Here is a 15,000-nt window from a genome sequence, read left to right as displayed (position 1 = left end):
TCTGCACGTGGGCTACGAGGGCCCCCCCCAGTGCGTCCCCCAGGGCATGGAGCCCCTGGAGCAGCTGGGCGTGCCACCCTCCCACCCCACTGGCACGGCCACGCGCGACCGCAGTGCCATCCAGACGGTGGCGCTGCCCGCCATCCCGCCTGTGGGCACCCGGTCGCCCCCGCCCCCTCTCCGCTCCAACCCGGGCGCGGAGACCCCCAGCGTCCGCTACCCCCACCACCGAGCGCCAGACGTCCACCCTCACCTTCGGACGCTAGTGCGCCCTCGGGGGAGCCGGGACGCGAGGCCGACGAGCGGTGTGGAGCGGACGAGAGTGAGGTCCAGGGCCTTGCAGCTGGGGGCTACTACTTTCAGTATGATGAAAGACCACAGACGCGATCGTGTCGCCTGATGGGATTATCACAGACGGGGTTGAATTGCAGATTACGTGATTCATCATCACAGCGAGTTCATCACAGACCGGATTATCTCAAGCAGGATTATCTTGGATGTGATCGTCACAGACAAAAAATAAATAAATTCCACCGGTGGGACGGAATTATCACAGACAGGACTCTGTCTCAGTCACTCGTCTCTTTGGCTGAGGATTCCTCTTTTATTAAGGGAGACCGCAGCCTCCAGCGAAAGATTTCTTCAAACACACACACACACATACACACACACACACTCTCACACACACAAAGGCCCCTGCAGGGCCGACTGACAGGAAATGGCTTCATCTGAGGGGAGTTTGGCCTGCACCTCTCACAGGCCAATGGTGGCTCTCCATCCTTCTGATTTCATTTGTCTTTCATTCTTAACAAAAAAGGACACTCTCCCTCCCTCCCTCCCTCTCTCTCTCTCCCCGTGGAACCACAGGCAGGGACGTGACACAGCGAAATGCGATATGATGGCGCTTCAGATGTTGCTGTGTTTAACATGGTTGCCACGCCGACCCCGCATCACAATCGGCACCCCGGAATGGCAACCACTCTGAGGGCTGGATAATGGAATCTTACCCCCCTGCCGTGCGGAGAATGAAACGATGAGACGAAATGCGCAATAAACAAGGCTTCTGGTGAAAGGTCGGAACGAAACACTCATAAGAGACTGACAGAGAGCAAGAGAGAGAGAGAGAGAGAGAGAGAGAGAAGGAGAGAGAGAGAGAGAGAAGGCATTAGAGTGGTGGAGAGAAGTAAATGAATGTTTAGCTGAGCTCAAAGGCCTCTCGCTGCTGCACTCATTCCAAATGCAAGTCAGCACTCATAAACATTGTCATTATTTGATTAAAAAGAGTGATGTGATCAGAGATGATTGGTTGTAAGACAGACTGAGGGTAAAAAATAACAAGTCTTTTTTTTTTATTTGTTTTTTATTTTAATCATCAACTGTTTAAACTGATGTCTCACTGCTCAGCCGATGTACACGTGTACCAAAGATCAAGCTGTTGTTTTAAATGTACATAATGATCTCTCGTCCTCTCTCTCTTTTTGAGTCCACTCTGCATGGACATTATTTGTACACAGACTCACTTCTCTTTGTGACCACCCCAAAATGCTCTGCGGACGCTCAACAGTCCAATGAGAACCTCCGATGTCCAGCAGAAGGGGAATACATGAGACCTTCACCATCAACTCCTCTTGGACTCCTGTGCTTGCATTGCGCTGGGCTCACCTTATCTCTCCCTGCGTCTACATAATCAGATATTTGGTCAACAACGTCATGATTTTTGGAGAGAACCATCTATTTTCCCCTTGAGCTGTGTGTGTGTATGTGTGTGTGTGAGGGTTTGAGAATATGGCCCTTCTCTCATTCCCTACAGCCTACATCGAGGGTCCTGCTGAACACGACTCCAAGGGATTGGCCCCCATTTTTATCTTATCTCGCTCCAAAACCCGACTCTCTCTCTCTCTCCCTCTCTCTGTCTCTCTCCACAACTCCTGAAGCAGACCGCAGCGGTCAGTCCGGTCCATCTAAAAGAGAGGGACCACCAGACCAGTGAAAGGGGGGGTTATTGCCTGGATACCCAGATCCTTGTCACCCGCTGTGCCTGCGTGTTTGGACCTAACACCATGAATGTGGACGTGGCACAAGGCCTTTGAATGCTCTCCGTTTCTCGGCCATCCGACGTCCTCAGAGGCCGGCCCAGTAACATTCCCTTTTTTTCGTGATTTCGTCCCCCCTCGTGGATTCGCATTACTTCTGGACCGCACACACACGGAGCCTACCCAGCATCCTTTGCTGCTTCAGTGACTGGTCTGCCAGACACGCTGCAAAGCCTGACTGCGGGTTAGGCTACGGTGCGCTAAGGCAGATGACTGACAGTCCAGCGGGCTCAGATCTTCTCGCTCTCCGGAGATGTTTGGAGGAAGGGGAGGAGGAGGAAGAAGCTGACATTGTGTTTGCTGACTAACGCTGAGATGACTCGAGCGAACGCGAGTTTGATGTATATAGAGAGTAACGAGAGAGAGACTCTGATCTCTCGGCTTCCTGTGAAACTCGCTGGTGTTTGTGAGCAACAGGAAGCCTGACTCTTAGGGATGACCCCACCACCCCAACAGAGCTCAATATTTTTCTATCTGCCCTCTGATACCCCCCACCCCCCGCCCCCCACCTTCAGCTCACACATCACATTAGTTAATACACCACACCCCCACCCCCTACCACACATCACATTAGTTAATACCCCCACATCCCCGCATCTCACACATCACATTAGTTGATACCCCCACATCCTCACAGCTCACACATCACATTAGCTAATACCCCCACATCCCTGCCCCCCACCACTAGCCACTTAAGCCCACAACTGGCCTGAGGAAACAACTGGCCTGAGGAAATCTCTCCTCCAATCAGGGTAAAGTTTTCACCCTTTCTCTCCTCCCTCCTGTCTGACGTGCCCTTATTTGGTGTTTTCCAAGTTGCTTGTCGTTTCAGTGAGCGTCCAGTGAGGCCTGCTGTACTGATGCGTTGCGTCCAGTGAGGCCTGCTGTACTGGTGCGTTGGCTCTCTGTAGTGCACCTCACTATGTTGTGAGGTTCAGCTATTTGTTTGATATCTATGACCAGCCCGGCCTCTCCTACTGAAATAAAACTCTGTTCTGTTCCATCAAATGAGGTGAAACAGATTACTCCACTGTTACAGATTACTCCAGATTACTCCACCGTTACAGATTACTCCAGATTACTCCACTGTTACAGATTACTCCACTGTTACAGATTACGCCAGATTACTCCACTGTTACAGATTACTCCACTGTTACAGATCACTCCAGATTACTCCACTGTTACAGATTAGAAGAGCATCTGGTATTACAGATTACTTACCATAGTCCCAAATGAAGCCCACTCACATGTTACAGATTACATATATACATAAAACACTATTTCAGATTACTTAATATTGTTCCAGAGAATCTTATTCACTGTTACAGTTACAGATGACTTACCACAGTCCCAACAAAACCTCATCGACTGCAGCAGATTACTGTAGTCCCGTCAGAATCTTATTTACTGTCATGGGCTACTTACTGTACTTGTAAGTCCATAGTCCAAGCAGATATCATCGAACACTGCAGATTATTTACCATAGTCCAAGCAGACATCACCAAATGCTGCCGATTACTTACCATAGTCCAACCAAACATCATCAAACGCTGCAGATTACTTACCATAGTGCAAGCAGACGTCATCAAACGCTGCAGATTACTTACCATAGTCCAACCAGACATCATCAAACGCTGCAGATTACTTCTTGTTATGCCATCAGAAGTGTTTCCGGTGCTGCGTGCTGTGTTCACAACAGAGGTCTGTTCATTGTGGAGGACTATCAACTGAGGCCCCAACAGAATCCAGTTTACTGTTTCATGGGCAGCTCTTCGCTAAGAGGAACAAATAAGTCAAATAAATATGAATAATAATAATGATAATAAAAACATATGATCAAATATTATCATCATCAGATACACATGAGTCAGATGTTGCCAGGACAACATCAAAGAGTAAACGTGTGTATTCTCTGCCACTCAGAACAGGCTACGGAATTAGTGAGAGAGAGTGTGGGTCAGCGCCTACTTAATCACTCTTGATTACCATAGTGGCTATGTCAAAGTCAAAAAAAGTCAAAGTCAAAGTCAGCTTTATTGTCAATTTCTTCACATGTTCCAGACATACAAAGAGATCGAAATTACGTTTCTCACTATCCCACGGTGAAGACAAGACATAACATATGTGTGTGTGTGTGTGTGTGTCTCAGATGTTGCCTATGGTTACATGTCAGTTCTGTCACATTCTCAGCATTCCCTGTGAATGACTTTGTTAAATGTTGAATTCCTCTACTTGAGAGCACAGATTTAATGATCCATTACATAATGTGAGCATACGAGGATCAGAACATCGGAGCGGCTATACTACACTGCACTGCACAGCAGGCACACTAATAATTATTCCTGCAGTTAAATCTCATTATGGAGGGAGAAGTCCCACAGCAGTACAGTGAGCTTTTCAGATCACCACACACACACACACACACACACACACACACACACACACACACACACACACACAGCAGTACAGTAAGGTGTTCAGTCAATACACACACACACACACACACACACACAGCAGTACAGTAAGGTGTTCAGTCAATACACACACACACACACACACACACACAGCAGTACAGTAAGGTGTCCAATCCTAAAGGGAGGTTGAGTGGTCAGATATGCATGCATGTTTGTGAGTGTGCTTGCAGTGTCCCTATGCCATCAGTTTAAACTTATTTCTGAAAATGTAGCTGGGTTGTTACTACATGCACACACACACACACACACACACACACACACACACTGCTCTAGGCCCCATACACTGCTGTTGTAGATAGTCTGTCTGTGTGGCACTGTTCCCATCACCATCCTGTCTCCTCTAATTTCCAACTGCAGTCCACAGCCTGAGATTTTCCCCCCTCTCTCTCTCTCTCTCTCTTTCTCTCTCTCTCCCTCCCTCCCTCTCTCTCTCTCCCTCTCTCTCTCTCTCCCTCTCTCCCTCTCTCCCTCTCTCTCTCTCTCTCTCTCTCTCTCTCTCCCCCTCTCTCCCACTCTGTCTGTGCTCCTCTCATGCTGCAGAAAAGCAAAGCAATCAGGGCAGCCATGACTGTGCGATGATCCAGAAACACACAGTATGGAGGGGCCCTTTCTGTGGTGCAAATCTGACATGCCCCAGAACAAGCAGTGTTTCCGCACACTTTAGCTGCTTCAGTTTCCACCCAGCAAGCTGTTTTCTGATTCCCCTCCCCCTCTCCTCCCCTTTCCTCCTCCTCCTCCTCTTCCTCCCCTTCCTCCTCCCCCCCCCCTTCTATGCTGAATAACAGAGCATCTAAATCAGGCCACTCCAGAGATGAGAGCGCAGCATAAACTGTACTAGCCTAAAATAGTGTCCGTATCAGAGTCTACTAGTCATAAAAGATTGTCCAAACTTTATCAGCCTAAAATAGTGTCCGTATCAGAGTCCACTAGTCATAAAAGATTGTCCAAACTTTACCAGCCTAAAAGAGTGTCCATATCAGAGTCCACTAGTCATAAAAGATTGTTCAAACTTTACCAGCCTAAAAGAGTGTCCATATCAGAGTCCACTAGTCATAAAAGATTGTTCAAACTTTACAAGGCTAAAAGAGTGTCCATATCAGAGTCCACTAGTCATAAAAGATTGTTCAAACTTTACAAGGCTAAAAGAGTGTGTACACGAGTTTAAGCAGCTGAGAACATGGCTAATGGAAACTGCATTAAGCTGAAAGGGTCTAAAACAATTAGTGTCTTTCTTGAGCAATGTCTTATCTGTACTAGGCTGCAATGGGGTCTAAGTACATCTGATTTGTCCAGTCCTAAAAGATTGTCCAAACTGTACCAAGCTAAATGGGGTGGTATATGCCAGGTAATGCCAGTTTTAAAGTGTCTAAATTGGCAGTGCCATGGCTATGCATGAGCTAAGAGCTTAATCTACATGAGCTAAGCTCAGTAATGAGGTCTGAATGAACCTGCTTGACTCAGGGCTAAAGTAACGCTTCAAAGATGGGATTCTGTTGTGTGTGTGAGTGAGTGAGTGTGTTAATGCTAGTGTGTGTGTGTGAGAGAGAGAGTGTGTTTGTGTCACAGGTAGAGTTCTGCTGTGTACATGAGTGTGTTTGTGTGAGTGTGTGTGTGTGTGTGAGAGTGTGTGTGTGTGTGTGTGTGTGTGTGTGTGTGTGTGTGTGTGTGTTGTCGTTTTTACAATCATCAATCAGTTTCCACACTTGTCAAAACCGTGTCAAAACCCAGTGTCCACTTTTTCAAAGCTGTTAACACAGTGTGCTTAACCAGTTCCCACCAGGGCAAATCAGTTAACATGTTGTGCACAGTGCACTACAACCACTTCCTACTGTACTTCACCCAGAAGTGGCTCGTTCTGCTGTCACTATGGTGAATGCTCTCTTCCAGCAAGACTACTTTGTCACTCAAAATATAGTTGACTAAAATAAAACATTTTTGATGCATTTCAAAATACATATTATATATTTCCAAGCCCTCTTTTTTGTAAGTGTGACATCACAAACAGACAAATCTGAAATGCTGCAATGTGTTTCATTAGTGTTCTTGGGTGTGCAGTACCCTAGTATAATACCTCACGTTTATGTGTATGCTATTTACCAGATGGGTATGTCCATTTTGTTCAAATGTGCCAGCGCTTTCTCCAATTCAGTAATGTAACAACACAACTTGGGATACTACAGTACCACTGGCACTTTCTTTCTGAGTCTTAGTGTCCTTACACATATACTGTAACCAATTTTTATATGCTAACAATATTGCAAACATTTGGCATAATACGTTTTCCAATGGTATTAGGAACTTATTTCAAGTCAATAATTTCTCAAAATATAGCATATTTGCATCCACAGCTATCTAAATTTAAATGTTGTCAGCTTTGAATCTAAATGTCAATTTGCTGTATTTGAACAACATTTTGGAGGTGAATATTGACTGAGAGGTATTCATGAATTTCAGAAAAGGTATTGTGTATTAAGACAATGCAAGACTATTCATAGCTCACACAGTCGACTAATATGGTGGAGTGTGAAGTGTTTTGGAAAAGTGAAAAAGTGTCAAGTCAACAAAAACTGCAATGCTAGTGTGTGTCGGTTGAGCTTTTACAGTGTGTGTGTGTGGTATGCATGTCTGTGTGTGTGTATGTGTGAGGTAATGCTGTAATTTCCTGAGGAAGTGACAGAAATGTGACAGCCTGAGACCCCCCCCCAGCACACACACACACACACACCCTTCCCCATCACCCGTCTGCTCCGAGTTTGTTTGCAGATTGTGTTCCCCACCTCCCTGTCCCTCGTGTAACTGGGCTGATGGTTTATGTGTGTGTGTATGTGTGTGTGTGTGTGTGTGGGTGGGCATATGTGCATACGTGCGTGTGTGTGTGTGTCTGCTTGTGTGTGTGTGTGTGTGTGTGTGTGTGTGTGTACGCGCGCACGCACGCGTGTGTGTGTGTGTGTGTATGTGAGTGTGTGTGTATGTGAATGTGTGTGTATGAGTGTGTGTGTGTCCCGCTGTGAGACGGCTTGTGCTTGGGGGAATGAAAGCCCGAGCTGCTGTGTGGAAGTCTTTCATATCCCGTGCCGTGGTGCAGAGAGCAGTCATATGCCATATGCATCTCCCAAGGGGGCGCAGTGTGTGGGGGGTGAACACACACACACACACACACACACACACACACACACACACACACACACACACACACATACACTCACACATACACACATACACACACACACACACACACACACACACACACACACACTCGTACACACACACACACACACACACACACACTTCAGACACACTTCAGACACATTCACACACACATGGTACACATCAGGGAGAAAGTTAACTCTATAAATCTATAGGCGCTAACGCTAGTAAACAATGCAGGAAAGAATACATTACAAACAACAAACCTCACACATGTACGCACATATCTATACAACCTCAGACACAGACAGACACACACACACACACACACACACACACACACACACACATACACACACACACACACAGAGAGACACACACACACACACACACACACACATATTTACTCTGTATATACTGCATGCTCAAACACTCATCAATTCTCACACCACACACTGATACACAAACTGACGTTACATTCATAGACACAAACATTCACATATATTCAGTCTGGATATACCACACTTACATAAACACTCCTGCTCACATGCACACACACACACACACACACACAGCTGCCGTTGATGTCTTTAGTATCCCTTCCTAGCCCCAGTAAACAGAGAGCATCCTTATCTTCATGGCTGCACATTGCTTTGGGAGGGAATGGTGCCTACAGAGCTCTGTGCTCACCCTGCAGGGGGCAACATCTGCTGCTTTTACACACACACACACACACACACACACACACACACACACACACACACACACACACACACAAACACAAACAACAGCCAGACACAAATAAATGTGCACACAAGCACACATACAAACAACAACCAGACACATACATACACACACACACACATAGGCACACAAACACGAACATGCATACAAACAGCAACCAGACACAAATACATGCACATGCACACACACACACACACACACACACACACACACTCACACACTCCTAGTTCAGTCAGGGTCAAGCTCAGTCTCTGGGCATCACTTAATTGCCTGGTGTGTATATGTGTGTGTGTGTGTGTGTGTGTGTCAGTGGCTGGTGAATCTACCGTCGAAAACTTTCCTCTGTTCAGCTTCATGACTTATGACTTCATGGGTTCAGAAAATGCTTTGAATTAGGACACACACTCTTTCTCTTCCTCTCTCTCTCACACAAACACACATACACAAAGGCCAGTGTGTGTAAGCTGTGTAAATTATTCTCTCTACCCTAATCTACTATTTATGACCACTGTCACAGAATCAGTGTGACAGAACTGACATGGTTTGTGTGAGTGTGTGTGTGTCCATTTTGTTGGTTGTGTAACGGTGAGTGTCAGTCTTAGCGCCCGTCTCCCATAGCCTTGTGACAGTCCCTGCCAGTCATAGGGTCTGTCTAGCGTAGTCTGCATCCACAAAAGACTCAGGTGCTGTTCAGTGCGCTGGGTTTGCGTGTCGGGTCAGTGGCTTTGTTTGAATTGGAAGATTCCGTTTTTAAAAGTCTCTGGTGCAATATCTCCTCTTCAGTCCATTCCAGACAGGCCAGCAGCAACAACTTAATTGACCAATGAAGCTGTTTAATTCTTAGAAAGTAATATATCAAGATGTCAAGCCATGTTTAATTATTCATTTTGTGTGGGTATCCTAAAATGTTTCATAGGATTAGATTCTCGGCACACAATCTGATTTGATTCACAAAGAGCAGTGAGCATCATTTCAAAATCCACTCACACCTGACTCGTATTAAAGATCGCTGTAAATGAAACAAAATACTGTACATCTGAAGGAGGTCTGTAAAAAAACTACTTTGATGTCATTGACGGCTCTGATGGAACACAGTAGAAAGCAATATTAACTTGTCCGTGTCCTTCAGGACGTTAGGAGCTCCCTGCTCTAAGGCCTCTTTAAGTATCCATCATCTCCATCCCCACACCCACCGTCAGCTCCATCACGTCCCCAACACACCCACACACACACCCCCACCTCCAGCCCACCCCCACCCTCGCCTCGCTGGGTTAGAGGGCCTCGTTTGTCAGATGTAAATATGCGCTGCGTTAGTTATCCCCTCAGTTGAATGGTTGTTTGTTTCGTTTGTTTGTTGGTTTGTTTGTTTTTTTTCTTTTCTGTATTCAAATCAAATGCAATTTTGTGAAGGCCTGGTCCAAATATGAAATATGGCTCTTACTGAGTATATTATTGTCAGAAAAATGTTTTGTAAAAATTTTGATGCTGAAATCAGAAATAAAGTAATTTAAATATCTGACTTGTGGTGTGTTGAGTCTTTCCTCCCCGCAGTGTGAAGAAACAGTCAGCTAGAGTAATGCCAATGCGCATCTTATCCCTGTGTGTGTGTGTGTGTGTATGTGTGTGTGTGTGTGTGTGTGTGTGTGTGTGTGTGTGTGTGTGTGTGTGTCCTTGATTATTATCAGGTACACTTTGTCGAATTCAGCAAAACTCTCCTCATGTTCCACTAGTTTCCTGCCAAGAACGTTGTGCATTAACCTCTAGTGTTCCAACCATACGCATATACATACACAATACCAAGCAATGAAGAACGTTGTGCATTAACCTCTACTGTTCCAACCATACGCATATACATACACAATACCAAGCAATGAAGAACGTTGTGCATTAACCTCTACTGTTCCAACCATACGCATATACATACACAATACCAAGCAATGAAGAACGTTGTGCATTAACCTCTACTGTTCCAACCATACGCATATACATACACAATACCAGCCAATGAAGAACGTTGTGCATTAACCTCTACTGTTCCAACCATACGCATATACATACACAATACCAGCCAATGAAGAACGTTCTGCATTAACCTCTACTGTCCCAACCATACGCATATACATACTGTACACAATGCCAGCCAATCAAGAACGTTGTGTCAGCACAGCAGTGAGGGAGTTATTTTAATGGTTAAGGTGATCAGGTATCAATAACCAGGATTTCAGACTGTCTGTCTCTGATTCTGATTGTGCTCCTTGAGAGCAGTACCAACACACACACACACAAACACACACACACACTCTCTTTGCTAGTTTAACTGCAGAAACTGGTCTTGTTCGTTGTTTGACTCACCAGCTGATGCTGATGCAATCTCCTGTGTTGAATTGGGTTGGTTTGTTTGCTTGTAGGTGATACACCTGACTATGGTGTATGGTGTCTAAGTGTGTGTAGAATCAGTCAGCATCACCAGCTCCCGTGTCAAATGAACCATGGTGGCGGTTCTTCCACCAGCACATTCTCCTGTAGTTCCTCTGAATGCACTGCACACGCTGAAGATTTAGACACTGACGAGTGTACTGTGTCATCTTGGTGTTGGTGAATGTGTGCAGGAATGCGGACTGTCATGTTCTATCATATAGTGCCTATAAAAAGTATTCAGCCCCATGCTAAATTTGACTAAAAAGAGGAATTAAAAAAAACATTTTTTGGAAATGGATCTTAATGCCTTAATTAAGAAAATGAGGGAAAATCCAACCTTTAAAGGCACCAATTTTCTTTGTGAATGAATAATGTATCATACATAAATACATGTTCTTCATTAAAATACAGGGGTCATAAGTATACACACCCCTATGTTAAATTCCCATAGAGGCAGGTAGATTTTTTTTTAAAGGCCAGTTATTTCATGGATGCAGGGTACTATACATCCTGATAAAGTTCCCTTAGCCTTTGGAATTAAAATAACCCCACATCATCACATACCCTTCAACATACCTAGAGATTGGGATGGTTTTACAGTTTTTCTCAGTCGCTTTGGTGCTTTTCTCACATTACTATTAACATTTGCACAACGCTAGTGCATTTCTCAAAACAATTACAAACAAACAAACAACAAACAAACAAATTGCTGTAGTTAGGGGAGTAAGTGAGTACAGTACAAGGCACTGAATCAACGTTTCACAGTTTTACTGTACATGCTCTTTGCAATTCTACAGCATTGTGACAGAATTTGATAACTAGTTCACCAATTTTGTATGTAATTACTCAAACAATGAAATGAAGACTATGGGCTCTATCGTGCACACCAGCGCAATTGACTTTGTATACTCTTTGACTTTGTATTTGTCTTTCCTATTTTGCAGTCAGCGCATATTGGAATTTTCCCTCCACAGGTACATTTGCGCCCACGGGGGCATTTCAGCGAAAAGAGGGGGCGTGTTCCGGTGCAAACGGTCCCTGTTGATATTTTGCAGTTTCAGAAAACAATTCCGCCACAGACCAGGAACCTCATGGTCTAAAGTCAGTGGCGCAAATTCAGATGCTATTTTAAGGGCACATGCATGGCCACAGGCCTGCAGAAATTAATGCTATGCACACCGATCTACAGACACCCTGTGCACAGATGGAAACATTCAAAGCCTTGATAATATTTGTCCATTTCCCGGTTTTGTTTGTGCATTGGTCAACTAAAAATTGAGTAGCCTATATAGTACATCTACATGCAATATATTTACAACAACAACGCCTAATTACGACCTATTAATTTGGACAACTTTATACAGCCCTATAAAGGCTAAAGTTACCTTTAGTCTTGTTCCAATTTACCGTTGTGTATGGCTTTAAACATCGTGTGCGCTTTAACATCAGCCTATAAGCACTATTCCAGCTAAGGTTTTGACAAGCACCACAATTTTGCCTACCTTGTTGTAGCCCATCTGAAATAACTCCAAACTTTGCTATGTTCCCTCCATCCTTTCATTGTTTTCAAAAAACGTTTTATATCCATGATGTCCTTGAAGTCTTGAGTTTGTGAATTCCTTAAATAAGCTTATTGTGTGCTGTTAACAGCAACCATAGACAGTAAAAGAAAGCAGCAAGTAGCCTTGGCTACAATTTCTGTTGCTGCGTCCATTCATTGTTATTCTCTCTCCTGCTCAAACAAAAGTTGTGCGTGCATATAAGTTGATGATAACGTGTTTACAAACTCTACTTTACATAAAATATTGTAAATAGCCTATTGTCATGCAGTTAATGGGATACTGTGCAGAGTTGGAAAGGTCAACTTAGAAACTGTTTCTGTTGCCTGATGGTAAGGTACAGCCGTAGCTTACACCTGCAGGAGCGCTTGCTTGGGCGCCTGTGTTGCGCAATGCACTTTGCTCCTCTCATCTATACGGCGCAGTTCCCATTTCTCCAAACCATACATAATTACAAGGACAAATATTGCCACATGAGGGAAATCAGTGTGGTGTCCGATGTGAAAAAATAGGTATAAATCTAGCGTACACATTTCCACGAATCACGGATGTGTTGATGACATAAATTAGGAAATATTAGAGGACTTAATGAGACGTGATGTTGAACTGCATGCCAATGCCATTTAACCCAAATGCCCCAGCAGCAGCACGGGAGAGGAGAGCTTATCTGACATATCTGCATTGTCTATACTCTATAGTGAGGTAGATTACATTGCAAAAATATCACCATGCATTCATAACCTCGTGATTCAGTGAGAGTGATCCCAAAACATCGGAAAATGACATTTCTGTATTACATTTTATCAAGAGGAAAAATCAATAGCAAACTGTTCCCAACTGACTATAGCGCTGTGAACTGTTCCTGGCTGCGCCTGGCAAATCCGCCATCTTAATAGCAATCCGCGATGGAACAAGCGTGTCTGTTGTTAAAGGGAATGTGAGATGATGCTCTGATTGGTTTATTGCACGTTACCCCAAACCACACCCATGATTAATGTAGCTACTTCAGACCACCCCATTTTAGATTTGCGTCGGGCGCAACAGTCATGATCCCGCCGGTAAAATAGAATAGAATAGCGATTTGCGCGAAGTCAATTGCGCTAAAGTGCAAGATATAGCCCTATTAGTTTTATTGGGAACGACTATTCAGCATCCATAAGTATAGTTCATTTTGACTGAGATGACAAAGCAACTGATACATGTTCAAAAGCATTTGCAATTTGTTCAGAGGAAGGTGAAATAGCTACTATGATGTGCACAAATGACTAAATGTTGTGGAGGTTGAACTAATAGTTATGAGAATTTTAATTCTGATCTGAGAAAAGCACCAAAGCGACTGAGACTGTGTTTTTCAGTTAGCCTTATAGCTGGTTTGATTTGCACAGAGAGTACCCCATGCCAGTCCCTTAGGGACCAGGGGGGTTGGTTGGTTGTGGTGCAGGTTTGAATCTGACCTGCGGTCATTTCCCAGTTTCCCCATTCCACCCATTATGTATCTCTCCCGCTCACTTCCTGCTGGTCTGTCCTATAATAAAGGCATGTTTCGGTTGGGCAGCAGCATCAGAGAGAACCGGAAGGTGAGAGGACACCACCAGACAGAACCTGAGAGGTCAAGAGGACTCCACTAGCAGGAACCTGAGAGATCATCAGGACTCCACCAGTGTGTGTGTGTGTGTGTGTGGTGTGTGTGTGTGGTGTGTGTATGTGTGTGTGTGTGTGTGACTTCACCAGTGAGGAGCAGAGAGGTGTAGAGGAATTCTCTAGCAGGAACAGGGGGGTGTGAGGGAACTCTACCAGCGAGAAATTAAGAGGGTGAGAGAACTCTGCCAGAGATAGATAGATAGATAGATAGATAGATGATAGATAGATAGATAGATAGATAGATAGATAGATAGATAGATACTTTATTGATCCCCAAGGGAAATTCAAAAACCGTGAAAAACAGTAGATAACTACTGTGGGGATGAAAAGGAAACGTACAGAGACTTCCCATGAAAACAGTGTGTGTGTGTGTGTGTGTGTGTGTGTGTGTGTGTGTGTGTGTGTGTGTGTGTGCTTGTGTAAACTACTCTGGAGATGAAGAGGAAACGTACAGAGACTTCCCATGAAAACAGTGTGTGTGTGTGTGTGTGTGTGTGTGTGTGTGCTTGTGTAAACTACTCTGGGGATGAAGAGGAAATGTACAGAGACTTCCCATGAAAACAGTGTGTGTGTGTGTGTGTGTGTGTCAATGGCTGTACTATGTACAAAGGACTTTATACTGCACGCCACGACCGGATTGTTAACCTTATTGCTAACACTGTTAAGGATGTACTTCCAGATAATGTGACCATGTACAAACATTCACGTATTATGCCAGAATGGTTTAACAGCTCCACTGATGTGTTTTGTAACATCCCTAACACCCCTGATGTTGTGTTTTTAGACCGAGACAGAAGGGAAGTACTTATACTTGAAATAGGATGTGTGTACAATCTCTACATGGACATGGCTTTTAATGACAAAATCATGAAGTACCAACCCATACGGACAAAACTATGTGACCTAGGCTATCAGTGCAAGCTA

General features: G+C 44.5%; 1 protein-coding gene across 1 annotated transcript in view; it reads left to right on the top strand.

Moving 5' to 3' along the window:
• Positions 1-4,087, top strand: part of LOC121679551 (leucine-rich repeat transmembrane neuronal protein 4) — a 119,315-nt gene extending 115,228 nt beyond the window's left edge. The window contains exon 3 of the mRNA XM_042058355.1: positions 1-4,087. This exon is cut by the window's left edge and continues 83 nt beyond it. Coding sequence (XP_041914289.1) covers positions 1-400 — 400 coding nt within the window. The 3' untranslated portion in view covers positions 401-4,087.
• The last annotated feature ends 10,913 nt before the right edge of the window (positions 4,088-15,000 follow it).

Source organism: Alosa sapidissima, chromosome 13 (genome assembly GCF_018492685.1).
Source record: "Alosa sapidissima isolate fAloSap1 chromosome 13, fAloSap1.pri, whole genome shotgun sequence".
Taxonomy (NCBI): Eukaryota; Metazoa; Chordata; class Actinopteri; order Clupeiformes; family Clupeidae; genus Alosa; species Alosa sapidissima.
The sequence above is the reverse complement of the archived record's forward strand: the minus strand, read 5'-3'. Positions and strand labels throughout refer to the sequence as shown.